Genomic DNA, 25,832 nt, shown 5'->3' on the forward strand with positions numbered 1-25,832 from the left:
ATTTATTTTAAACACGAATCGGTTGTGATAACTACCATGTGAGGCTATTATATGACACAAATTATAAATTAAAATATGGATATCAAATTTCAGCTAATCTGAATGCTTTTTTCCGCCAGTTTTTAAAACTTTTTGTGCAGTCTATACCATGAGAGTTAGGAAGTAAACTCGTCCATATACGGAAGTCGCTTTTCGCATGCGTCTGACTTAGAGCAATGTGACTTCCTGTTTCCGTACTGAAGTCAAGATGGAAAAAGCGTTGGAAAGACAGCTAGATGAAACGTAAGTGACAAGTTAACAAGTCAAATACCAAAGTATATGAAAGTGCTTGCCTGTTCTACAAACGGAAGCCAAGATCAACGTAAAGATCGATGCAAACATAAGTTTGTCTGCAATTATAAATCGCCCCTCCCCCTAGCTACTACTACATGTAGTTACTACTGCACATACTTAGCATTGGGCTATTATAGTATTAATATTGTTATAGTACTATTAGTAGGAAACCATGGGCCGCCGTAGTGATGGATACATAAATAGCACAACCTCAACAAATGATGATCAACAAAATCAACAAGTCATTAAATACGTTTATGAAATTGCTGGTACAACATGAATAATTATTCGAACACAACACAAATTAGTTCAGGCAGTTCTCATGAATGAGTTCAGGGGAATAGGGGGTCCACCTTGCCTCTTGTGAGGCTTTGCTGTGTTCAAAGAACAGTGCAATGAAACACTTAAATCATTTAAAAACAAGCAAGCACCTTAGAAAAAAATCAGTATGCTGGTCAAATTTCATTGATGTCTTTTGGGGGCATTTTAGGGTTTTATTTCAGATGAAGATGACTTTCTTTATTCCCTTCTAGGATGAACAACCCAGGAGTTGTTGGAGTGCTGTGTGCAGATAAGCAAGGGCTTTGTTTGGGAGGTAAATGATGTATAAGTATTCAAGATATGTGAATAGAAAAATCAACCTTATTGGGTATATATATATTCAGCATGTCATATAGCTGTCATATTTATTCCCAGTTATGAAATAATTTTGCTAGGATATTTTTATATCAAAATAAACATGGTTAAATGGAATGTCAAATTAATTGTGATATGTATATATATATATATATATATCATATTCAGATTTTAGTATACAATTTTTTTCTCAGTTGGAAAAGAGTTCCATTAGGGTATGTAGAAAATCAATAAAAAGGGGGGATGGGATGGTCTTTTTAAATTTTTTTCTCCTTATTGATGGTGTTATTCTGACTTCCAGCAAGAGGTACTGGTGAGCGTCAGACCTGTGGGTTGATCACCAGCTTGGCAGAGACTGCCCAGAAACTGTACCCAGATGAGTCTTCCTCCCCAGTCATTAGTATAGAGACAGACAATATGTGAGTTAGTCACTGACTCTTTATATGTGTTTATCTCTACTTTTTACTTCAACACACACACACACAAACATACACAGACACACACACACACACACACACACACAGGTTCATCATTTGGACATCTTCTCACTTTGGGCTTTACATGCTTGTTTAAAGAAAAGCGAGTCAGAATACAGTAAAACTGCTGACATATAAGGAGTAGAAAAACTGCAATATTTTGATGTTTTTCTAGACAGATTCCCTCATTTCCCGATAGAGATGCTCTATAGTCCGGGATATAGAAACATTGGAAGTATTTAATAATTTAAATACTAAGTGCTGATTGATGAAAAATTACTGCTTTATTGTACTAGTCAGATTTCACATTTTGTGTTCCTTTCTTTTGGACCTAGGCAAATCCTGATCAAGTCTAAAGAGGGAATAACCACAGCTGTGTATAAGAGCTCAACGTGACAACAGCTGAAAAGAATGTATTTGAAAAACAATGAGATGACACCAGTAACAATGATATGAAGAACAGTAATGGTCATATCCATTGTTGGGAGTCACGTACCCAAGGAATTATAAAATTTCAACAAATTTAGTGAATCAACCAGCTGTGTATGTGCTTTACATGAAATGATGCTTTGTAAAAAGGAGTGTCAGGAACAAATACCATATTGTCATATATTGACAGCATTTGGAAGCTGGAGTCAACGTCTAGAAAAAGTTACTGCATTAACTTTGTTTACAAATAACTGAAGTGACTTTGGCGCAATATGTGGTTGGGAACTTTATGTAGAGGTTTATCAATTGAAATATTAAATGAAATTGAGGGAAGTTAAATAAAACTTAAAATATTTACTTTGAGGGTTTTCTGTCACTCATTAGATGTGCATGTTGTATTAAGACCATGTAGATTGCGCTAGTTGTGACAGAACACATCCTTTTGTATTAGAAGTATGCCATAGGTTTCCTAAACATTCCACAATAAGAGACAGATGTAATAGGCTTCTTGGAGTTTTACAGAATTAAAAGTCGCATATCAGTCTGTGCATATATGAACATAATTGGCATCATTCTTATATTTTAAAAATGAAGTGAAACTGATGCTGTACAGAGTAACATTAATGCAATGATAATGCATAAGTGTAGGGAACGAGCCAGAGCTGACTGATAAGTTTCTCTCAATGCTTTGTATGAAAGCCTGTTGAACTGTTCTAAAGCAGATTACATTTTACAGTAATATGACAACTAATTTCCACATGATCAAAATTAATTGCTTTTTACATGGAGTGTAGCCAAGCAAATAAAAAAGTGGTCTTTAACTTTTGTAACTCTGCATCTGTTTAAACAACTGTCCTTGTTCAGGCAATTGGAAAGTAGAACCGGTCACAGATTGGTTATTGTTTATAATTCCATGTGTTGGATTTCCCCAGGGTTTTCCATTAATTCACTTTCGTTTTCACATATTTTGATTCCTATTAATGATTTCAGGAAGCACATGAAATTCAAATACAGTTTTAACTTTAAATTCCTTTCCACTAGAAAAAAAAACATTTGAAATGCTTATTTCTGCATCGCGAAGTACTATTTGCCTTTGGCAAAATAAACACAAACTAGAAAATGGAAATGAAAAGTTTCCAAAACGAAGTCTTTCACCTTCTTTCGTCACTCTCTCTCGGCCGCGTGTGCGCCATCTGGTAGCGACCTACATTTACCTTCAAAAGGCAAGTAACCTACAACAAATTTGACCTACCCCAGTACCTGTGTTGTTGACAGTATAAGACAGCGTCCTTTATCACTTCCCGGAGAATAAATTATCAGCTGGGTTACGGGATGTAGCCCGAAAAGAGATCATAATGAGTCTAACTCTGCATTCAAACGGTAACAACGATGTGAATCCGAACCGAGGAGGCCACTTTAGTATGTCTGACTCCATCGAAACCTTGGGGTACACGGCTTTGAAGGCAATAGCCAGCAAGTTAGCCATTAACCCCATCACTGGATCAGGATGGCAGGATTTAGCAGACAAATTGGGATTTTCATATGGAGAAATTTTGCAGCTGGAGAATATGAACTGCGACGCGGCTACGATGGCGACTAATATGCTAAAAGATTGGTTGAACCGTCGCGGTCGCAGCGCGACTATTGGGGTGTTGGAGCAATACTTGATTCTACTGGGACGCGAGGACGTTTTACAAGAACTTCATAACAGACTCAGAGGTGAGAGGAAATGAATTTAGCAAAATTTTATAATGTTACACGAGTTTACGAATCTTACACGAATTTACGAATCTCTTTTAACGAGGAAGAGAAATGAGTTTGACATAATAATTAGGGTTGCCCTCTTTGATTTATGATTTTAATCATCAATCTGAATAAAAAGGCCTACCTGTTATGTTATTAATCAGATTGATAATGTTTATTCTACTAGTTTTTTTTTTCTAGTAGGTGTTTACTTTATTGACAATAAATACTTTTGTCACTTACAACAGCGTTTGGAATGAGGAACTAGACAGAACTTGCTGATCTTTCAAAAATTTTGAGAAGGGGTCCACGTGATATTTTAATATAATTATATATATCATGAATATTTTCTTTCATGTACTGCACGTGAAGGAAAAATGTTTTATTTTTTAAATTGCTTATGGGTAGCAACTGGAAAAAAGCAAACATTGTGAGATTATGAAATAATGCCGAACTGATAAATACACTTCTTGTACAACATCAGAACACTAACTGTCAGTTAAAAAAGAAGGGGTCTCCCCTCCCCCCCTTTTTTTTCCTGGTGAAACTTAAGAATGTGTTGCAATTAAATCAGGAGCATTTACTCTTTATTTATTGACTCAAATCTGACTTTTTCCATTGTAAAGAACATTTTTGTGTTGGGGCTAATTCCACTTTTTTAAAACCAGGGAATTCAGAGCCCAACTTGCCCTACAATGTCTCATATCCTGTTATGAACATCATAAAACTAGGCTGTAATGTTAGTGGTTATAAGCATGCCCCATTCATATAGATATAATTATGTGGTATTTATTTCCTTGTATAAAGTATACCAGTCATCATTGTTTGAATAGAAGGACAAGAAGATGAGTTATATGGGCCTTTCAAGTGTGGTCAGTGATATATGACCAGAGCTTTAATGTGCCCACATCAATATTTAGTTTGAATATTTTTAGATATTACTAAATGGGCTCTGACTTCATAACTGGCTTTACTTGTTAATATTTTTATTAAGTTACAATAGTTTGTAATAAAAAGGTTCTTAGTTAAATTTGGCTTAAAGTAAATGGCTGGGCATCAGTGTAATTTCATATGACCCAGACTGTTGTGAAGGACCATATATACTGATATCCTATTCTTTGTTGCTCATAATGTAATCAGGAATTTCCCATTATGTTCTTCAAATTCTTGAGGAATGATTTATGTATAGTGATTGTGGTTAAGGGATGGGACAGTATTGATACTGATAGTGGTCTCTCATGTTTTTAAGCCAGCATTAAAATGTCTTGCTTTGTATCATACTTTTTGTGTGTTTTTAATTTGTTTCAATTAATGGATATAATCTTTTGATACGTGTTAATTTTAAATAGCTATTAAGTTACAATAAGAAATCTACTTGTAGTAGATTAAGCAGTCTATGAATTTTGAACTGTGACAGTATTTTCTTTATTTATATTATGGATATTTCAATTTACATGTACCTAGGCAACATCACTAGGCATCCTGTAATGCTATGTGATGTTTTGGTTTTTTGCTACTATAATATACTTGTAGATATACTATAATAACATACAGCATGTTGTCAGTTTGCAAAATGTATTACTTTAATGATTTTGATACATTTAATAATTTTCATTTCAAAGGTGGTTTCATCTAAATTGTTACAAATATATCATTTTTTGTATCTGATATGGCTCTATGCTACTTTTATATTCAGCATTTAGCTACATATTTAACCTGTGATATGAATCACCAGTTTTTATTTCTTTTATTAAATAATTTCTCATAAGTTTTTTTTTTTTATCTGTAGCTCCATTCAACTTGTTGATCAAACTTGTGTGGGAGGGTAAACCTGACCTCAATCTGCGAGCGGAGGCTACCAGTGAGATGAGCCTGGTGGAGGCAGTGCGGGACATGTTGAAGACGCTTGGTCTCTCTTATGAACAAGTGGAATTTAATGGAAATTGGGAGAGTAAGGCGAGAGAATTTGTGGTGAGTGTCATAGAGGGATATACCATAATTATGATAATTTACTGTCAAACAAAGAGAGTGAGAGCTATAGGAAGCAAAATATTAAGTTGATTTTTTTCTAGAGACTTCAAAAATCGTCTACTAATTGCCACGTAATACCTTATCCCAAACCATTAAAAAAATTACAACCTATTTAATAGTACGCTCTTAGGTTTTTGAGTTCTAATTTTCAACATATGAGCCTGTACATGGCTCTTATGTAGGTGGGACTTGTGAATTTCACTTGTAATAATAGAAAATTTTAACTCAAAGTGTTTTTTAAGTCCAATACAGTTCTTGCTTAATTCTCTCACATACTTTAAGTATTTATCTGAACATTTGTTTCACTCCACAGGGTAGAGAACTTGTCCTAAAAGTAGTGGGGGACCCTCTTGGTACATCAATGTTACCTAAACAGTCTTCCCAGGATTCAGGCCATGACTCTCAGGGTGGAGAGTCCCCTCAGCAATCTCCACGTGAAGATATAGAGCAGGTGAGTCAAGGTACAGGGTCACAACTTGATGCTCAGGGTGCCGTGGTGCCTGGGGAAACACAGGGCGCAGGGAGACCATTTGGTTCAGCTCTGACGATGAATCAAGGGGTTGAAGAAACTCAGGACTCTAGTTTCTTGCCAGGCACAAAAAATGTTGATTTGGGACTAAATGGTGTGATGAATCTCGGAACAATGGAAGGGGGCACTTCATATAAGTCTCCATTACAAGTGAGCAGTAGCACAAACACCCAGCAGTTACAGGGTGCAAGTTTGGATACCGTCTATGGTACAAGTAACAATATATCTCCCACTTCTATGTTCACTCTGACTGCCAGTGTCAACAACAGTGCTGTTCATGACACACGGCATGTAACGGGGAAAATGAGTGAAAGTTTTCAGGGTGTTGAACCCATGGAACTGGACATTACGACTCCAAAGACGGAGCAGACATTATTGTTTCAGAGTGAGATGCAGGACAGGGGTGCTCTTGGTCAAGGGGATCCTGTGTCTGGGGATGGTGAGATCACACCAACAGAGAAAAGCAGAAGTCGCAGTAGCAGTGTTCAAGTTGAAAGTTTCAGTGAAATATTTCGTGATCAAAGACTGCGAAGTAACAGCGTCCCAGAGATTGAACCAATCAGAATGAATATTCCAGTAGATGCTTTAAACATTCCTCCTTGCAGCAGAACAGATACATCTTTCAACAATAAATCATCTGTTTCTTCCTTAAACAATGTATCAAACTCTTTAAATAATGTAGAGATGACCACTTCAGTCAATGTTTTTCCTGCCACGGAGAAAGTGTCATGGAGTTTAGATGAAGAGATGGAGGATGTCCAGACCTTGGTTAAACAAGGCATCAAAGATCAGCACAACTGTCAATATTGTAAACCATTTGCACAGCATTATAAATCCAAAACTGGGCTGTTCAAGTCTACTCAACAAAGTAGCAGATTCAGGAGCAACAGCAGCAGCGTCTCGTTTGACAACGACACCATTTACGAAAAATCTGACATTATGCACTCACTAAGTACGCCTGGGTTGAAAGCTGATGGTCGTGGATCACCTGATGGCAAAGACAAGAGCACCTGCTTAAAAACCTGCCTATGCTATCCAGGCTCAAATTCAGCACATTCATCTCCAGATCCAGAGGGCAGGGTTCCTTCTTTACCGGCAAGGAGGAAAAGTCCACCTCTGCAGGATAGAGCTGCTGCTGCTCCTTTACCAGTGAAGCAACGGAGCCAGCCTTATGTACCAGAGAGGAAAAGGAGCCCTCCATTCCTGGAGAAAAAAAGGAGTGCCCCTTTGATGGAAACGGAATTTAGTCCTCCTCTGACTGAGAGAAAAATGACTTCTCCCAGGAGTGAGCAGTGCATAGCTGGCATGACTGGGGCACATAGGGGAGTAATGAGGACGGACAGTAGACCAAGTGACTCGGAGTCCAACATCATGGCACACATGGATCTGGACAATCAGAGTGTTAATTCGGAAATGTTGGAGGATCCGAGTCCGGAGTCTTTGTACATCACTATCCTGCCTGGGTGGCACCCTCTGCTGGAGAATAATGGGAAAAAGGTGAGATGATTATATAATATTAAAATTTTACTACACTAGGTAATATTGTTAAAATTGAATGAAATTTTTGGTCATTGGACAGCATGTTAGATAGTTTTGTACCTTTGGTAATTTTATATCAAATACTTGATAAAGAAATACACACAAGCTAAGACAAAGTGAAATGTAGCTGAGTCAGACAATTGTTTTTTTACCCTTTTGAAATGTGTGATTATGGTTATTGCATAGTATTCTTATTTTTTCTTTTTTTTTAGTTTCAATTTTGTGTGTTTTTTTTTTTTTTTTTTAAGCTAAAGAAATGATTGATTGATATGATATGATTGAAAACGAAATGCAATTATTTTGCCAGGTGTTTGCTGTTATGAAGCCATATTTGGGAAAAGATGGCTACTACATCATTCGGTCTCTTGATCATGGAAAGAAAGGAGTCACAGTGACGTAAGTAAAAAACACTTTTATGACATAATATTTCCATTGATATTCAGGTTCCCTTTTCTGTCTTTCTCTCTCGCTCCTTTTTCAGATGTTTCAAATGCATGCATAGGATTAAATTGTTACTTTTAGTACTTTGAAATTATTTAAAATTTGAAAGTTTAAAAACAGATTCAAATTGTAGACTAAGATATTGATAGGCACATGCATTCGGGTTTTGATTTATCTGGGGAGTTGAGTGTCATAAAAATCACCTCTGTCAAAAACTGATTGTTAAGAGCCTAAGAGCATGAGGAAATAAATGAGAAACCAGGCACATTAGTTACAGATGCTATCATCTTGGGATTTTCCTTATCTGCATTTAACAAGTCTTTAAATAATGCATAATTTGTACTATTTTAGTAGAGATGTAGGTTGCTAGTAATTGCTTAGTGTATTTGGACATAGTTGGCCGAATAACATTTTCCAAACATTCCAGCGAAGAATTTCTTCAGCTGTGTACTTTATTCCTTCATAGTTACAGTTGATAAAATTTTCAAGCAACAGTTAAAAAATAGTAGTACCAATCCAGTTCAATATTTTACAATTTTTTTCAACTTCTGAATAATTTATGAATAAAGCACGTATGGGTAACTGTACATCCTAACTGGCATGCATGTTTGTAGTGTGTAATGGCTTCAACGTTAAGTTAATTAATTTATTATGCAGGTATAGGTTGTGTGATATTATTGTTGACAATTTCTTTAACAGGCACCAGGGACAACTGAAACACTTCAAAATCCACATGACAGAGGAAAGGGGTACGCTGTTCTTCTATTTCTACCGGGATGGTTTCCAAGCCACCTCTATTCAGGACCTCATCAAGTACTATCACACCCATGACCTAAGTGCGCAGATGACATCCTCCCACCCTGAAGGTGGCGCCACAGATGGCCATGTGGCTTCACTGGCCACGTTCAGTGATGACTCTGCTGGAGCATCGTCATTATGTGTAGAGGTTTCCATGGCGATGGACTCCCAGTCTGCATCAGCGTCCCAGCCAGTGAGGTACGAAGGGAGTAAACATATCAGGCTGCGAGCACCAGTGGCTCCAGTGCCCATCACAATTAATGATTCTGACATTATGGCTAAGATCTGATTTTCAGATCTAAAAAATATTTGATTAAGTCTGAACATATATATTGCTCATTGAAAAGAGATTTTGATTTTGTTGTATACTCAGTTAACTGAGACCATATGCTTGCCTATCAATCTAAAAATTTTAAAAGATTTTGATAATTTTAACAATCATACAATAGTGGGATTCAAGTGAACTTACCTTACTGTAATAGAGAAAGTGTCAAGATTCACCTACCACTCACTGCGTTTTGTATCCTTGTATATGGGTATATTTATAACACATGTACAGAGATATATTATCATGGTAATTTCATAAAACAACAATACATCGTATAACATTCCATTAAGATAAATGCTTGCAAGGAGATTCATGTCATTTTATATGTTGTTTCTGTACAAAAGTGGTATGTTTCTGTGTATCAATAAGTGTATTTTTCTATATCCAAAAAAAAAAAAAAGAAAAGAGGGTAAAAAAATCCAAGCTTCAGACATAAACCCTGGCTCAGCTAAAATTGTACAATGCATATATATATATATATATATATATATATATATATATATATATATATATATATATATATATATATATATATATATCTGCCTAGTGGAGAAATATACAGTACCCCAGTTTGACCTATCAAATAACAGATTTTTTGTCCTGTGACCTGAAATTTTGAATAGGTTTGTGCACATATCCGGTATCCATTGTGTGGTTATTTTCAAGCTTTTCTCTACAGAGTAGCCACTCAAAACATATTTTGCCTTTTCTAACAGCGTAATAGGGCATGGGTTTTTCCCCCGAACTTCAGTTTGTTTTGGTTCCTCCAACAGGAAATTGAAATACTTTTGGCTTGTGTTCTAGGCATAATGGATGGAATTCATTAATGGATTCTTAAAGTATTCTTCGGAAATTTGGTGTTACCTGGGTCAAGATAAAGCCAAGATCAAGGTTGCCTGAGCACTTGAATGAGAAACTCGAGTATACTGTACTTGCCCATATGTATGAAACTAAAATATGATATCACTTTTCTCTTACCCGTTAGGTAGGATATTTTCCTGGTCTATTGATATTGTATGTAATTATTATTATTTTTAAAATAAAAGTTTATCTTTTACAGACAAATTTAAGTCGGACTTCAAATGAGCCATGATGTTATTCAAAAATTAAATCTTAGAGAGCACGATCACAAGTTGATGTCTGCAGGTGTGATATGTTTCAACTGTAGAGTTTTAATTAGGATATTTTTAACATTCACTATGCATAAAATTTTAATGAAATTGTAATTTATAATAAAATTGTGTACAAATAACAGTTGTACAATAACTGAATAAGTGCAACTTTAAAATTAAAAATTAAATCTATTATCTGACACAAAATGCACATTTTTACCTTCTGGGTATTGTTTTGGAATCCAAAAGAAGATTTATAATCAATTTATTGTCAATTTATCAATTATTTATTATCACTGACACAGAGAGTAAATATCAATGAGAATGATGCTTATAATCATCTCCATTCACTTGTTGATATTTATTAAGTTTCTTCACATTTTTGCAGACTTTTTAACATTCCTTGACAAGTGCATCTGTGTTTGTATTATATATATATATATATATATATATATATATATATATATATATATATATATATTTATATATATATATATATATATTTAATTTTCTATCATTCAATGGGACATTTTGACAATATTTTCAGTTTGTTACATAACCGTAACATTCTGATATTTGCTGCAAGTTTTGACTTTAAGAATTGTTGTCAGCTTGTATAACTGAGCTGTAATATATGTTCAGGTGTGAAAAATAGTTTCATTGGATCTCATCTTCGGGCTAGAGGTTTCTACTAAATATCTTTGTTTATTTTCACAATAGTGCAACATTCAGTGTTGAAGAGCCCTATCTGAAAAGCAAGCCTGCTTTAACCAGCAAATGAAAGTTTGGAGATGTTTATACTGTTCATTTTTTTGTATGCAATAACTTCTGCACAACCAAATTCCATTAACAATATAACCTACTGAACTGGCACTAACACCACTATCCTGGTTCTGTTCAAATAAGTTTCTTTTATAATTCACTGATTTTTGGAAGGATCCTGCTTCTAAACAAGACTTTTACTAAGAATTCCTCTTTTTACATCGCACACCTTAGTCTACATCTTTCAGGGGTAAACATGTTTCTTATTTTGTTGAGTATCCTTTACTAGGATATCTGGAATCCTGTCCGGTAACATTAAATGGTTTATGATATGAATTCATATAGTTTGTCATGTCAAGTGTATTATTATACAGTGAAGAGAAAATACTGTGACTTGAACCAATGACAAATTTAGATGCGTTTGAACAATTTGGAATAGAAGTGATGTCATTTCTCCGGTCTGACGTACATCTTTATTTTTGTAACGTGTACAACGTTGATGACAGGAGTGTCAAGTTGGCTCAGAAATGAAACACTGGAGATTAACTGGAGGAGATTACCATTGAACTTTAATATTTTTTATTGTGATATTAATAAAAAAAAGTTGAGGTCTGCAAGGTGATTTAAATTAAAGTTCTTATTGGGCCAAAGTCAACAGTAACTTGAGGATGATGAGAGAATTTATAGCCCCAAAAGTGTTTTTTAGAAAAGTAATTTCAGAGCTAACAATTTTCCTTTTAAAGTCAGGGATATAACTTCAATAGTAATCAAGTGTACTGCTTCAAGAATCTCACACAGTGCATAATTATCTTTAATAATTTATCTCTTATAATGTTTTAATCACTATTTTATCCACTTTTGGCAACCATTTTATATGGTTTGTTATATCATTTTTTCACGCTATTTCAAGACATTCCAGACTCGATTCATTACAGTATTTATAATCTCATTATTTGTAGTTTGTTTTTTTTTTGTTGTTGTTGTAAATATGTAAGCCAGTTTATTATTTTAGTGTTATATTGTTGCATGTAACTGCAAATAAAGTATGGAATTAACATTGAGACTCATCTCTTTCATGAAAAACTTTTTCAGTGCTAAGTGAGATCATCCAATTATAAATAATTATTATATAATTCCTTGGTTAGACACATAGAAGTTGTATTTCCTCTTAAATTGGCTGTAGGCTACATTTTTTTATGAATAACTTAAGTACTGTGTTTATTGTAATAAGTTCTATGTGCCTGTGGTGTTGGTACACCAATTCAGACTCAGAATAATGTAAGAGTGCATTCCCATAGATTTAGATTGATCCATCTAGATCGACCTAACTCCCTGGGGGTTCACGCTAAATTGCTGTCAGCCGAGCTCGCACGGTAGTTAATTACCCCCTTACAGCTTTTAGTAGACAGGACAGACGCTTAAGAAGGCTAAGCTGACAGTAATCTAGTGAGACTCCCCACAGGGATAGATTGATCTAAAATCTGTGGGAATGGGGTTTAAGTCTTTGACACCCAGGAAATATATCAGATACTTGTCACATTCTAACAGCTTGTTAAAAAATCGATTTTGAGGCCCGTTTTATAGCTGTGGGAAATTTTACATTGTTGTTTTATTTAAGAGGGGAATGATACGCACATCAGTTGACTTAAATGGTACCCATTTCACACAAAAGAATTCTCACTGTCAGAGCAAAACAAGGTTACATATAATAGAACAACACAAACTTTTTATTGGTCAATTAAATTCAATAATCAAGCCATGCAGCACATCTTTAATGAAAACCCTAACTGCTACTACTTAAAGCCGATTCGTAACATTTCTCAAAACCTCAGTAAAAGTATGCATCAAGCAAATTTAATTATGATATCTAAAATCAATTATCATAACAATTATTAGTTACTCAGAAATGAAAGCATTTTATATTAACTGTACGTATTGTAAATAAATTTGTTGTCACAACGTGTAATCTGAAAGTTTAACTCCAAGTTTTATTAACTTCAGGTTTAAGACATTTATTAATAGCAACTTCATCAAAATATCAAATATTCATAATTAAAATCATCAGTAAAAATAGCCAAACTACCCCAGCGTGATGATACAATAATATACTAGTATATGAAACAAATTTCAAAAGCTTAAGATTGTTTACACAATTTCAAATAAAAATATTGAAAAATCTTTGTTTAACCAACTCAAGTTGATATTTTTGATTGGTCCACTGGACAACTCAACTCCAGGTGAATGAGGCATTCTAAAACTTCTTTCCGAGGTCACACTTCTGGCAATGAAAATATTACACATTTTCTAAATATTGGCAGATTTTTGTCATTTACTGATTCAGATTTAGATACACTGTGATTTTCTTAAGGATATCAAGAAAGCTATTTAAAGTAATAGACTACTAGATAAGTTATTGAAAATTTCAATTTTTGAAATAATGTTATGTTAAATATGTATTATCCAATCCGGCTCTAATGAGAGTATCTAATTTGTTTTACCCAACATTGTTGATGCAATAATGATATACGTTAGGCTTTTTCAAAATATTAAGCCACACTTTAGGTAATCAAATATGGAACATATGTACATTTTGATATAAATAAGTTTGATAAAATACCGTAATTATATGGGGACCAGCCCCATGTCATCAAATTTTAATAATAATTATATATAATTGTTGAATGAAAAAATAAATAAATAAATAAACAGGCTAGCTTAACGCTTCAGAAGAGAATGTTTTTAGCTGATAAATTTCAATATTTTTTTTCTTTTCTTAAATCTATGAATCATAACTGTAATACTGCAAACTAGCTTGAAGTATGGACAAATCACAAAAATATTCCATACTTAAATTTCACCAAAAAAAAGAAAAAAAGCAGGAATCAGCCGTAAATACCTGTAATACCAGCACAAGGTAAATTACATAAAATTTTGCTTGCTACACAAAAAGCTAAAACTGCAGCTAACTAAGTCTTTATATCAAATTACTTAAGCATAATATACCGTTTAAAGTTTAGCACCTTTTTGGAAGAAATCAAACAAACAAATAAATTGAGAGAAAGTTATAATAGCAATCTCGGCTTCATAAATAGTAACAGTTGAACAGTTTGGATAAAAAAATTACTAGGTTAAGCATAATATACAGTACAGTAAATACAGTGTTCAATGTTTAGCACCCTTTTGAAAAAAAAGTAAATTTACTAAGCAAGAAATGTGTTCATGTGCTCCATTATACTGTAACATCATGACAATTAAAACATTTATAGCAAAAAATCTATTTTTTAATGAAAATTTATTATTCCGTGTGCCCAGAATAATTATGCTATGAAAATATACACATGGTGTGTGTAAAATGAATTAACATGAAACATGCCAAAATGATGTTTGCTACAAAGGACATTCTTGGAATTAGAATATAAATTATTAATTTACCAAATATCTACCACAAAGCATATTTTAGCCATTGCCTGTGGAGATCTCACAACTGCATGACAACACAGGCCAAAACTTACATTAAACTAATGCACAATAACATGTAAACAACGCATCTTTCCATGGGTCAGGCACAGCAAAAACACTGCAGCCATGATACTTGAAAAAAAACTTTCTATTTCCAACAGCACTTCGGCAAACTTCCCCTATTATAATGCATGGCAAGAAGCCAAATGCCACCCTTGCCTTTTGAAGGTGAAAATTTTACTTGTTTATGACATTTAAATTGGCACATTCAACATTCTGAAAGATGACAGTCTAAGCGAGTGAAGCTGACCCTTATGTAAGGCCATCCATAAAACATAGAGTTTATTACAAAGACTATTAGAGATAATAATGCACATTATATCAGACAGCAGTTATTTTAAAATGATATATAGATTATACTTTTAAGTATGATCTTAAAAATATACTGCACCTGCTTTTTTTTTCTTTCCAAAAATAAAGATTAGAGGAATGGTCTTCATTTTTAACAATACAGCAACAAGTTCATTTTTCTTTAATTGATAATTAAATGTTTTGAAAAAAGCATATTGTAAAAATGCAACTGGAATCATTTCATTTATAAAAATCATATGCTCATTGCTTAGGAATGTGACAATGGAATATAACTGCATACAGATGTTTATGTGGTAATATCCCCATTCCCTAAATATTATAGCAATGTTATTATATCTTAACATTTTAATTAATCAATTTATATGATCTTTCCATTGCCAGGCATTTTTCAAACCACTCAAAACATTATCTTCATCACAAACACAAACATGTCACCCTGTTGCATTCACTTTTTCAGATCTTAAACAAATTAGACATTTTCAGTGGCTATAATTATATAACATCAGTTTCTGTGAGTATTGCTGACTTCTTGATAAGGTCTGTTCAACTTCATGAATACAAGACTATCAAAAATTTTGAGATATTAATAGAAAAAATAATTTATATTTCTTTTAAATGTTTCAGTGGCACCTGATAATCAGAAACATCAGTCTTGCAAAACTGTTGCGCATTATCACAATAATTATCAATATTGCTTTTTCACAAGCCTGGGAAATGTAATTCTAAATTACAGTAACTTCTAAAAGCATATCTTAATTTCTTACAGGCTTGTGTGGGCACACTTTCAAGAAGTTTTAGTGGAAATCATCCCCAAGTTGCAAGACCAGCTTGTATTTTTAGGTCCCAGGTGGGCCAATTTAAGAGGGGTATGCAAAAGGCACCCTTGGATTTTTGATCCACTTCGTCTTGTAAACCATATTTGCTCATATATTCACTTTCGTGTAAAATCTCCTGTACACAATGAACTTGCTGGGAAGAATTCATAAATATATCTAAAATCCAAAATTCACTCTCACTTTGATCTCAATCTGCTTGTTATCTTTACCTTTTGATCTTATTGTTAATCAAGTATTCTGCTGCGGGGAAAAATATGGGGGAAGGATACATTGCTTAATGAATAAAACAAGCAAAAACATGATATCTGTTTCTCCCATTATAATTTCAAGGGCACTGCTTCTCTCATCTGATTTTCTTATTAAAATTTCATGGGTATGTTAGGTCACGCCACCTTCCTCAAGGTCTTGAATGAAAATCTTATTTGTACATCAACAGAAGTAGATGCCACCAACACTGAACAGTAACTCTTATTTTTTCCTTCAAGTATTACACATGTCATAGCCATAAGTTCTGTCTCCAGACTTGGACTAAGGAGTCACCATGTTTCGGTTGAGACACTGAATGCTTCATTGTGTTAGATGAGAGATGTTTCAACACAATGAACCAAACATTCTGCATCAACATGACAAAGTTCAAGGACTGCTTCCAACAACTGCCTGTCCCGTAGCTGGCATGAGGTAAACAATTAACTCCCGTCTCACTTGTGCTGACAAGCTTCTTGTAATAATATTTTGTTCATATTATTGGGCTCCTATTACACAGTAATTGTAACTGACCTACGGCATTGTGGCATCTCTTGTGACGCTGACCCACCTGGAAATGAGATTGTAATTGACATTACAAGGTATAAAGTATGTCTTAATTTCAGTAAGGAATGTACTCATAGTGTGTGTATGCATGTGTGTGTGCGTGCATGTGTGTGTGCGTGCATGTGTGTGCAGTTCCCTTTGGAGTTATTTACACTTTCATACCAACTCACACTTGTAACAAATCATAAACTGACTAGATTCACCAATAATTAAAAACTGCACTTTTCTTTTGTACAGTATGTTCTTTTATTATGAGGTCTGTGTACTCACTTGTCTCTGGCAGATGGCGCCTCTGTTCTGAAGGTCATTGGTTGTCTTCCCTGATGTGTTATTGAGAACAGCAAACTGGGCTCTACACCTTCAAAGTACTGGAAATAATAAAACAAGGAGTGAAACATGTATATATCTATATAACAGAAAGCTCAATCTTATCCTTAAAGGTACAAGAAAGAGAAGAATGAGAATCATCAAAGAACTGATAATAACTGAACAAGGAGTGGTGCCATAATCTAGATCTACTGATACAGACAGTCACTGTATTTATCTTAATATTGTTAGACACATATCGTTTGTCAAATTGTAAACACTATATATAATAAAAAAGAAATCTCTAGTCCTTCAAACTACAAACAAAATATAAAAACTGACTGATCAAAATGCAGTTCATTTTTTTAAATTGACAATAAGTTTTGTTTTAAATAGTGCTGCCATTCAAATGGCAAGTAACTTTGATGTGCAGATTGATAAAATATCAAAGAAAGTTAGTATAGGGCTTTTCTGTAACACCTGTCAAAAGCATATTACCTGCAGTTACAAAAATCTTTCAGTGGCTTTATCTGCTTTGTCATATGAACACTCCTAAATACCTTAGACTGTAACACTTTATATAAATGTATAATGTGGTTAATGAAACTATGTATGAAAGTCTGCATTGCAGCTTATCACTCACTGATGGGAATTTGATTGCAGTTTTCTCATGTACCTTATAAACTCATCACAATGTTATGTCTGCAGACAGCATTAAGGTGCATGATGTTAACTGTGCAGAATCGTGTATTACATGACAATGGCATTTTTATGATTGCTATAACTGTGTTGTGTATGTATTAATATTCCTTGTCTACATGAGGTAACCAGGGGCATATAAGAGGAGTATTTAGAGCTGATAAATACCCCATTGGGCAATCCATAAATGGTGGCCACTCCAATTTTCCAAAATAATTTGCATATCCAGCTCTCCCCCTCCCCCAAACTTCACAAAAAAGAGAGATAGACCCTCATAACCATGATATAAAAAATTATTTCAATTTCCACAATTATTCTTTGGCTGTTGGGTTGGCATGGGTAAACATTCCCTCTGAAAACAAACTCATTTTCTTGATATTCTGGATCCACTAGAGAAATTTTACAAATAAAACAGACTACAGATTGTTTGAGTGCTCATTTTGTTGCAGTTACTCAAACAGAAATAGTTATGGTCTAAAATGACATACAAAAGAGGGCACTTAATGAAATGTTTGCATGATAAACTGCAAAGCTGAGTCTCAGCTGAGTATCAGTTTAAAGGTACATAAATATAAGGTATAAAATTGAAAAAAAAAGATCTTGCTTTCAAATTGTCTTTTTAATAAGTTGACTAAAATTCATTTTATTTTACAGCCTTCTGCTTTAAGAAAAAACGCTTTCTACAGCAATAGCTTCTTATGTCTCTAAACTGAGATAAAAATATTGCAAAACAATAAAATTCAGACCATGACTATTCACCTTATGACAAAAACATAAAAACATTAAGAAAAACTAAATCTTCAGATAAATGACATTTTAAGTTATTAAATTTAAACAAAGAAAAAAACATTAAAACTAATGTACTAATGAGCCCTCGATTTTTCCAAATGCACCCATATAACCCACGTATCAGACAGGACCTGGTGCGTTTTATGACTGTCCTATGTCTAACAACGATAAATCCAGTTCATAGATCTAGATAGTAAATGACACAAGTAAGGTTCACACCGTACCTCCTAGTGCCTCCCTGTACTTACAGTATGTCAACACAGAAACATAATCCCATAGAAACCCTCATTTTGTTTTTAATCTTAGACCACATCACACATTGGACTAACAGAATAGCAGATTGAATATGGCCGCCCCATGAATGGTTGTAGAGTAATCCCTGCAGGGAATCTATTCAGTGTCTATAAGGGCGCAATGCAGCAAGCTTGTAAGTGGGTCTCCATATTTAATCTGCCGATCTGTTAATTCGCTGTTGTGAATGTGGCCTTAAGTTCAATATAAAGCACCTGGTCTGATTATGATGTTACCTATATTATATCTGATCTATGTAAGACTGTTGTGAGTGTGCCTTTCTGTTGTGTAATTATATAATCATTGCTCTTACCTCGGTGGCCTTTTCTACATCATAACCCAGGAGTGGGGTGCTCTCTACAGCTGCCATGTCCTGCAACACATACAAAAAACATGCATATATTATATCAGTCAAAAAATTCTCACTCAAAATTTGAGATCTCTCTCCTAGATTTGCCAAAGAGTATCCAATGTTAAAAAACACTTTTTTTAGAATGAGAACCCTTTAATCCCTAATGGCAAGAAAAACTGATGCAATCAGTACAAAATTAATACAATAATTATCTATAATTCTCTTTACTTTTTTGTCAATTTTCTAATCTTTGTCTTTAACTCTCCATCTATCTTAGAGAAACAGGTCAGATTTAAAGGCACTTTTGAAATTTCCCTTGATGCTTAATGTCATCTTGACATCATACAATTATCTTAAACACGGAATCCAAACGTGCTTTCCTAATCCTTTTTTTTTTAAGTTCTGAGTTCCCAATTAAAATTATATCAAATACTGCCTTTCCAAAAAACCTACCCCTAAGGAAATTTACAGGTTAAAGTCAAATTTAAATTTTATAAATTTCTTTGCAAAAGCAACATTTACTCTCATTCTATTTTGATAAAGAGGGTCTATTTGCATAATTTTCAAAAGTACAAACATTTCACAAACCTCACTGGCTTTATATGTGTACAGCACTTTATCCTTAATGACAAACCACAGCTTCTTCCACTTCTTGGCTTTCCATACCTTGAGGTAGCCACTCATTTCTGAACCCTGGTCATTAGCATGGACCTAAATATAGCAATAAAATTAGGTCAAGGTCAACGACCAAAGGCCAAGGTTAAACATGAACAAATGTTATGGTCAAGACATTATGGTTACAGTTACACTAAGGGGCCATTCAGAATAGAAGACCCTAGTATCAACTGGTCCAAGGATCAAATATGGCGGACCCTACATGAAAGGAAGACCACTTAATCCTGTAATGGTGTCTCACACGCTACCAAACATGTCCAGGTGAATGGAGCCCAGATTTAATTACTATGCCCCTGCAGGGACAGTGCGTGGGGGAGGCATGTGAGAGGCGGAGTTGATACTTGGATTTTCTATTCTGAATGGCCCATAAGGCTGTATTCAGAACAGTGAAAACTTCCCCATGGGGAATGTATTCAGAGTATATTAGCGATTAGATGGCAAGCTTTATAGTGGGTCGCGGGTTCTACCCGTGGACTAGTTAGTCCACTGTTCTGAATGCAGCACAAGACATGTGACATATTCATGAAATGAAAGACAGTTGGACCACATGGCTAGACAGGACTTAGTAACTTAAATCCAACTGTCGAAAGTGTAATAGGAATTCAAAGTAGTTCAAGGTAACAAATATTCATTTTTAAGATAGCACAGGTAACTACAGTTTCAGTGCTAGCAAATAAAGGTTAAAGTTGCAGTTATCTCTGCTAAGCCACTTTTGTATTATCCTCTATTCATGCAGGTTAATTTGCAGGTGTTAAACACTATAAATGCTGGGCAATGCTGGTGAAGAAGACACTGGAAAATGCTAGACAAGTAAGGCAAAACAAAAAATTCAAATAAAACTTTCAAAGGTGCAAAAAATTCAAATAAAACTTTCAAAGGTAGAAATACTCATGAAAAAATATTTCTTTGGAAGGAAGGCAACAGCCAAATGTAAACTGACATGTTTAATATCCTAAAGTTTGTTGCACTAATATATTTTACAACTAGAGGATCAGAGAGGCGATACCGCCTCCGAATATTGTACCACCAGCTGGAGCAAGCGCATTCGTATAGACCCCCACATACACAAAATAAGGGACACAGCCACCAGTTTTGTGCTTGACAAGCTGTAAAAATGCAATCAACAAGAATTTTTAAACTATTGCAAAAAATATATATGGTACAATCAAATTTAAGTTCTTCGTAAGGTAGGTCAAGGGTCAATTTCAAGGTCACAGTAAATTGCCAGTATATGACTTCCTATTCAAGTTCAAGAGTAACTATGGACCTATCTCTGTCAAGTTTGAAGTTAAAAGAGAAAGAAATTAGCAGAGTTTAGTTCATGATAAAAAGTAGGTCAAAGGTCAATTTTAAGGTCACATTTAGATTGCCAGTATATGACTTTCTATTCAAGTTCAATAGTAACTAAGGACCTATCTCTGCCAGTTTTGGAGATAAAAGGGAAGCAAAATTTGCAAAGTTCAGTTTATGGTGAAAAGTAGGACAAAGGTCAATTTTAATGTCACATTTATAATGCCAGTATATGACTTCCTATTCAAGTTCAATAGTAACTACGGACCTATCTCAGCCAGTTTTGGAGATAAAAGGAAAGCAAAATTTGCAAAATTCAGTTTATGGTGTAAAGTAGGTCAAAGGTCAATTTTGAGGTCACATTTAGATTGCCAGTATATGACTTCCTTTTCAAGTTCAATAGTAACTATGGACCTATTTCTGCCAGTTTTGGAGATAAAAGGAAAGCAAAATTTGCAAAGTTCAGTTCATGGTGAAAAGTAGGTCAGAGGTCAATTTCAAGGTCACATTTAGATTGCCAGTATATGACTTCCTATTCAAGTTCAATAGTAACTATGGACCTATCTCAGCCAGTTTTGGAGATAAAAGGGAAGCAAAATTTGCAAAATTCAGTTCATGGTGAAAAGTAGGTCAAAGGTCAATTTCAAGGTCACATTTAGATTGCCAGTATATGACTTCCTATTCAAGTTCAATAGTAACTATGGACCTATCTCAGCCAGTTTTGGAGATAAAAGGGAAGAAAAATTTGCAAAGTTCAGTTCATGGTGAAAAGTAGGTCAAAGGTCACTTTCAAGGTCATAGTAAGATTGCCAGTATATGACTTCCTATTCAACTTCAATAGTAACTATGGACCTATCTCTGCCAGTTTTGGAGAAATAAGGGACTAAATGTTATAATTTTGGAGTTACCATAATGTGCCTTAAATTTCGTACAGAAAAAATTAATTAAAATAAAGAAAATGTCATTTTGGTCAAAATTCTTGAAATAGGAGGTGCTCTGAAGTTTCAGAAGTTCAAATTTGATGAAATAATGTCATTTTTGAACACAAGTTGTCTGCTTTGCCAAGCCTTATGTTTTATTTTTCCAGAGTTCAAAATTTATTATCCATTACCGTACTGCACATTTTGCTTTTACCACCAATATGTACTTTTTGATACAGCGTAACTCGAAAACCGTATGGAATACAAAAAAACCGAGACCACATCCAGTGTTGGGCTTTACATGCTCTACAAAATGCAAAAAAGAATGGGTCTCTAGCATTAACGGTTCCCGAATTAGAGACAGTTTTCAGTTTCGGTATCTTATGGCCGCTACTCCCGTGAAAATGCACCGATTGACCCCAAATTCATGGAGATGAAAGATGACCTGAAGGGTAACACCTTCCAATAATATTATTGGTTAAGTCTGTGTGGTGTCTGAATAACAGGGCAAATAATTTTTTTTTCGTAAAAAATTTCATTTTTTTGAAAATTTTGGCCCATTTGACCTTGAAGTAAAGGTCAAAGGTCAAATCCAAGGGTATATTTGAAATCTACACATATGACTTTTGGAAAGCCGTCTATAGAAATTTTTCCCATAACTCCTTCCGTAGGGTAGATAATTAGCATTTAATTTTGCCATTTTTAGACAAGGGTGCATTGCAATGAGTGCCACACCCAAACCCCAATACCGACAAAGCCCAAATTTTACGTGGAACGAGTTGAGATTATAGGTGACCTAAATCCATGAGATGGGTACGGGGGCCCTTACCGTCTAGGAGGAGAAGCGGTAACGGTAGCCGTCCGGCGGAGCCGGCGGAGCCAACGGAGCCGGCGGAGCCGGCGGAGCCGGCGGAGCCGGCGGAACGATCCGGACGGGACCGAAACCATGTGTACCGCCAGCGCTAACGCTGGTGGTACAATAAAGCTGCCATCTTTATGAATATGTTACACAGTAGTGACATACAAATGTATATCTGGACTTTCTGTACATTCTCTGGCAGTTAAAATATTTTTTGGATGGCCTATTTCCATTGTGACCAAGCGAAAAATAAAGAAATAAAGAAAACTAGCAAGGATTCGAAATGGGAGATAAAATATTTCATGCACTATGAATACCTCCTTCAAAACCTTTGGTCTTACGGTCAACGAACTTCGGTTTTTGAAACTTTTCACAAATTTGCTTTTCAGGCTCGACACTGAAAATAAAAACATTGCAACAATGTATCATTGTTACTGCGTTATTGTACTGTCATTACCTCCTGCAGTACCGATGGACGACTTTTCCTTGACCCCAACCACTTGCTGTTTCGGACGCTCTTTGAGAAGCGTTCTTTGATGCTGACTTTTGATGGGTGAATTGCCAACTGGCCGTCTTGCTCAGCAGCTCCAGATTGAGGGGGTATATACTTTGACACCTCCCCAAATTCTATGTAGTCAAAACACAGGTAATTTATATAAATAATCTTTATTATAACTCTACATTATATTATGTAGAATGAATTTATTTATTTATTTATTTTTTTTTTGTAAGGCACTACTATATGTGTATCATATGGAAATATGTTATATAATAATGCAAAACAAAATCAGTTTGTTTGCTTGACATTTTCAAATATATCAAAACAGATATCATATTTTGAGGTTACAGTATTTAATATTGTATGGTCTGAGTAAATCACATTTATTTTATAAAGCTGCTACTAGCAGAACTATCCATTTAACCCATTTTAAACTGGCTAATGTTAAATTTTACTAGACTAAGTACAGCCATAACCTAGACATTTTAACTTCTGTTCTAAAGCTACAGTGACCACAGTTTAATGATATAACTTCATACCTTTTTCAAGTCTCCCAAAGCAGACATCACAAACTCTGGCAGACTTGTTATCCATGTAGCTTAGTGGAGCTTTGTTATCTGAGCAGTTGGAGCACACAATCTGAAAACAGACCAATTATTTTGAATTTAACAAAAATAAAATGATAAATATATAAAAAAATGTAAACATCTCCTGTTAAATAACCATTACCTCACTGAAGAATTTTGAATTTCTTTTTTTTTAATAAAAAATCTGCCATTAAAGCTATAATCAAAAATTATCATAACTTGTCAAAATAATTACAAAATGGAAAAGTTTCAAAAAGATAAGAATACAAGCAACTGTTCAAATGTAAGAAATATCTGAAGTTGCTGAGGGGATCATTACATCAAAGAAAAAAAATCCACTAAATCAAATGTGGGTGCCTTCTCAGCTACATGCATTACTGTGGTGCCTCCCAAATGTAAACATGAATTGTGACACACAGGGTGAAAATGCTCACCCTGTAGTCACACCACCTACCTTCCCACAGGCTCTACAGTGATGTCTCCTGAATGTCACAGTGAACTCTGTGGTACACAGGGCGCACATGCTCACCCTGGAGTCTGGGATCCACACGGGTGCTGTAGACCCCAAGATGAAATCTTTGTCATAGGACGTCTGCAAGGCACAATATTAAATATTATATGCATGTATTACTGTAAGAATGATGGTCTTTAAGACCGTCATCATTATATACCCTTTAAGTCACACAATTGAATCAAACGGTTAAAAAAGATAAGAGGCAACATTCTTTTCAAAAGTTATAGAAAATGATTTTTGTGTGCAAAACAAAAATGTTACAGCAGTGGTAAGAATTCCCCCTAGAATCAAATGTCTTAATTGCTGGTCAGTGCCCTACCTCTTTTAATAGCATTTGGACATCAAAACTTTTCTTCTTAGACATCACATCAGAAATGGCTGTCTGCAGTGCCTTCAGCCACTCATCCCTTTCATCAGATGTGCTAATGTAAATATCAAGACAATATTTCATGATCAAAAGCAATAAACACCTTAAACAATGCATGCCACTTGTTTAAACTGACTGATTCAATAAACGTAAGTGTGAACTTGAACCCATTATAGTAGTGGTAGTAGTAGTTACTGTAGTATATTTATTCAGATTCTTAAATCATACATCATACATTGGCCCAAGGAGAAAATTTTAAAAAGAATGGATGCAAAATTCATTTTAAAAAAAGAAATACAATTATGATTTTAAATCACATCAATTAAATATAAATATCTAGTATCCAGACTTGTTACTCATTGAGGCACCAACTCATTTGGACTAGTTTTACCTTTTTAAATATTATATCAAATTCTTGTAAATATCATTTATGTGTCCTATCTTGTATAAAAGCACCACCTACCTGGCAGACACAGTGACAGACCTATGAACTGAAATGATGCTGAACTCATTTTGGAAGTCATCTTGGGCTGGCTGAGACACCTAGGAAGCAAGGAAACATAAGAGTTGGGTATATTCTTATGGCAATTAATCTATTGGTGTAGAGTTTATCTCAGTAAATCAAATATGAGACACATGCTTTAACATAGATGTACCATTTTTTGCACTGATTTTGCCTCTAAACAGAGTTCCACTGAATAGCAGCCTAAGGCAAACATGCTTCTGTAGCTCTATAGAACATAAAACTGAACTTTTTATTCCTATGCCTTTCCCAACAATAAGGTGATAAATGAGAGCATGCACAGAATTTATGAAGGCTTTCCAACTGAACTTAACACACCCGTCTACAAATTCCAGTGTGTACTAGTAGAAAGGCCAAGTATCAAGAAAAATTACTGGTGAACTTCTACAGCTCATTTCTCTTTAAAATTTTCTTTGTTCTGTTAATCACTAAGACTAGTGACAATGTTGCCAGCTGTTGACTGAACAGCAAGTGAAGTTATTTACAAAAGGCCAAGCAGTGTTTATTTATTACAGTTACTGACAAAT

At 34.6% G+C, this 25,832-nt stretch overlaps 3 protein-coding genes across 4 annotated transcripts in view; 2 read left to right on the top strand and 1 right to left on the bottom strand.

The window, feature by feature from the left end:
• Positions 1-118: 118 nt before the first annotated feature.
• LOC106162368 (ragulator complex protein LAMTOR5 homolog) lies at positions 119-2,691 on the top strand. Its single transcript, XM_013539645.2, has 4 exons — positions 119-282; positions 867-928; positions 1,271-1,388; positions 1,781-2,691. Exons 1-4 carry the CDS (start codon positions 248-250, stop codon positions 1,839-1,841), a joined length of 276 nt encoding a protein of 91 aa, XP_013395099.2. The 5' UTR covers positions 119-247; the 3' UTR covers positions 1,842-2,691.
• A 363-nt stretch (positions 2,692-3,054) lies between these two features.
• Positions 3,055-10,353, top strand: LOC106162389 (uncharacterized). Its single transcript, XM_013539678.2, has 5 exons — positions 3,055-3,593; positions 5,407-5,588; positions 5,962-7,674; positions 8,024-8,112; positions 8,857-10,353. The coding sequence occupies exons 1-5, from the start codon at positions 3,230-3,232 to the stop codon at positions 9,242-9,244; spliced, it is 2,736 nt and encodes a 911-aa protein (XP_013395132.2). The 5' UTR covers positions 3,055-3,229; the 3' UTR covers positions 9,245-10,353.
• Positions 10,354-12,861: 2,508 nt separating this feature from the next.
• LOC106162376 (uncharacterized) overlaps positions 12,862-25,832 on the bottom strand; it is a 28,839-nt gene continuing 15,868 nt past the window's right edge. The window contains exons 12-20 of one of the 2 annotated variants that reach the window (XM_087014623.1): positions 25,246-25,325; positions 24,735-24,837; positions 24,356-24,493; positions 23,854-23,953; positions 23,133-23,212; positions 19,660-19,782; positions 19,033-19,092; positions 16,905-17,002; positions 12,862-16,638 (exon numbers count right to left, since the gene is read on the bottom strand). In XM_087014623.1, the coding sequence (XP_086870749.1) occupies positions 16,602-16,638; positions 16,905-17,002; positions 19,033-19,092; positions 19,660-19,782; positions 23,133-23,212; positions 23,854-23,953; positions 24,356-24,493; positions 24,735-24,837; positions 25,246-25,325 (819 nt within the window). In that variant the 3' untranslated portion in view covers positions 12,862-16,601. Of the gene's footprint in view, positions 16,639-16,904; positions 17,003-19,032; positions 19,093-19,659; positions 19,783-23,132; positions 23,213-23,272; positions 23,443-23,853; positions 23,954-24,355; positions 24,494-24,734; positions 24,838-25,245; positions 25,326-25,832 lie in introns of both variants that reach the window. The other variant, XM_087014622.1, reaches the window with a different exon arrangement.

This window comes from Lingula anatina, chromosome 6 (assembly GCF_051362555.1).
Source record: "Lingula anatina isolate TDL-2025a chromosome 6, LinAna3.0, whole genome shotgun sequence".
NCBI lineage: Eukaryota > Metazoa > Brachiopoda > Lingulata > Lingulida > Lingulidae > Lingula > Lingula anatina.

Bases quoted from the DNA above. Each gene is read 5' to 3' on its own strand.
- LOC106162368 (XM_013539645.2), top strand. From the start codon at position 248: ATGGAAAAAGCGTTGGAAAGACAGCTAGATGAAAC. The intron at 283-866 runs GTAAGTGACAAG...ATTCCCTTCTAG, and splicing joins GAAAGACAGCTAGATGAAAC to GATGAACAACCCAGGAGTTG. The intron at 1,389-1,780 runs GTGAGTTAGTCA...TTTTGGACCTAG, and splicing joins AGTATAGAGACAGACAATAT to GCAAATCCTGATCAAGTCTA.
- LOC106162389 (XM_013539678.2), top strand. From the start codon at position 3,230: ATGAGTCTAACTCTGCATTCAAACGGTAACAACGATGTGAATCCGAAC. The intron at 3,594-5,406 runs GTGAGAGGAAAT...TTTTATCTGTAG, and splicing joins ACTTCATAACAGACTCAGAG to CTCCATTCAACTTGTTGATC. The intron at 8,113-8,856 runs GTAAGTAAAAAA...TTTCTTTAACAG, and splicing joins AAGAAAGGAGTCACAGTGAC to GCACCAGGGACAACTGAAAC.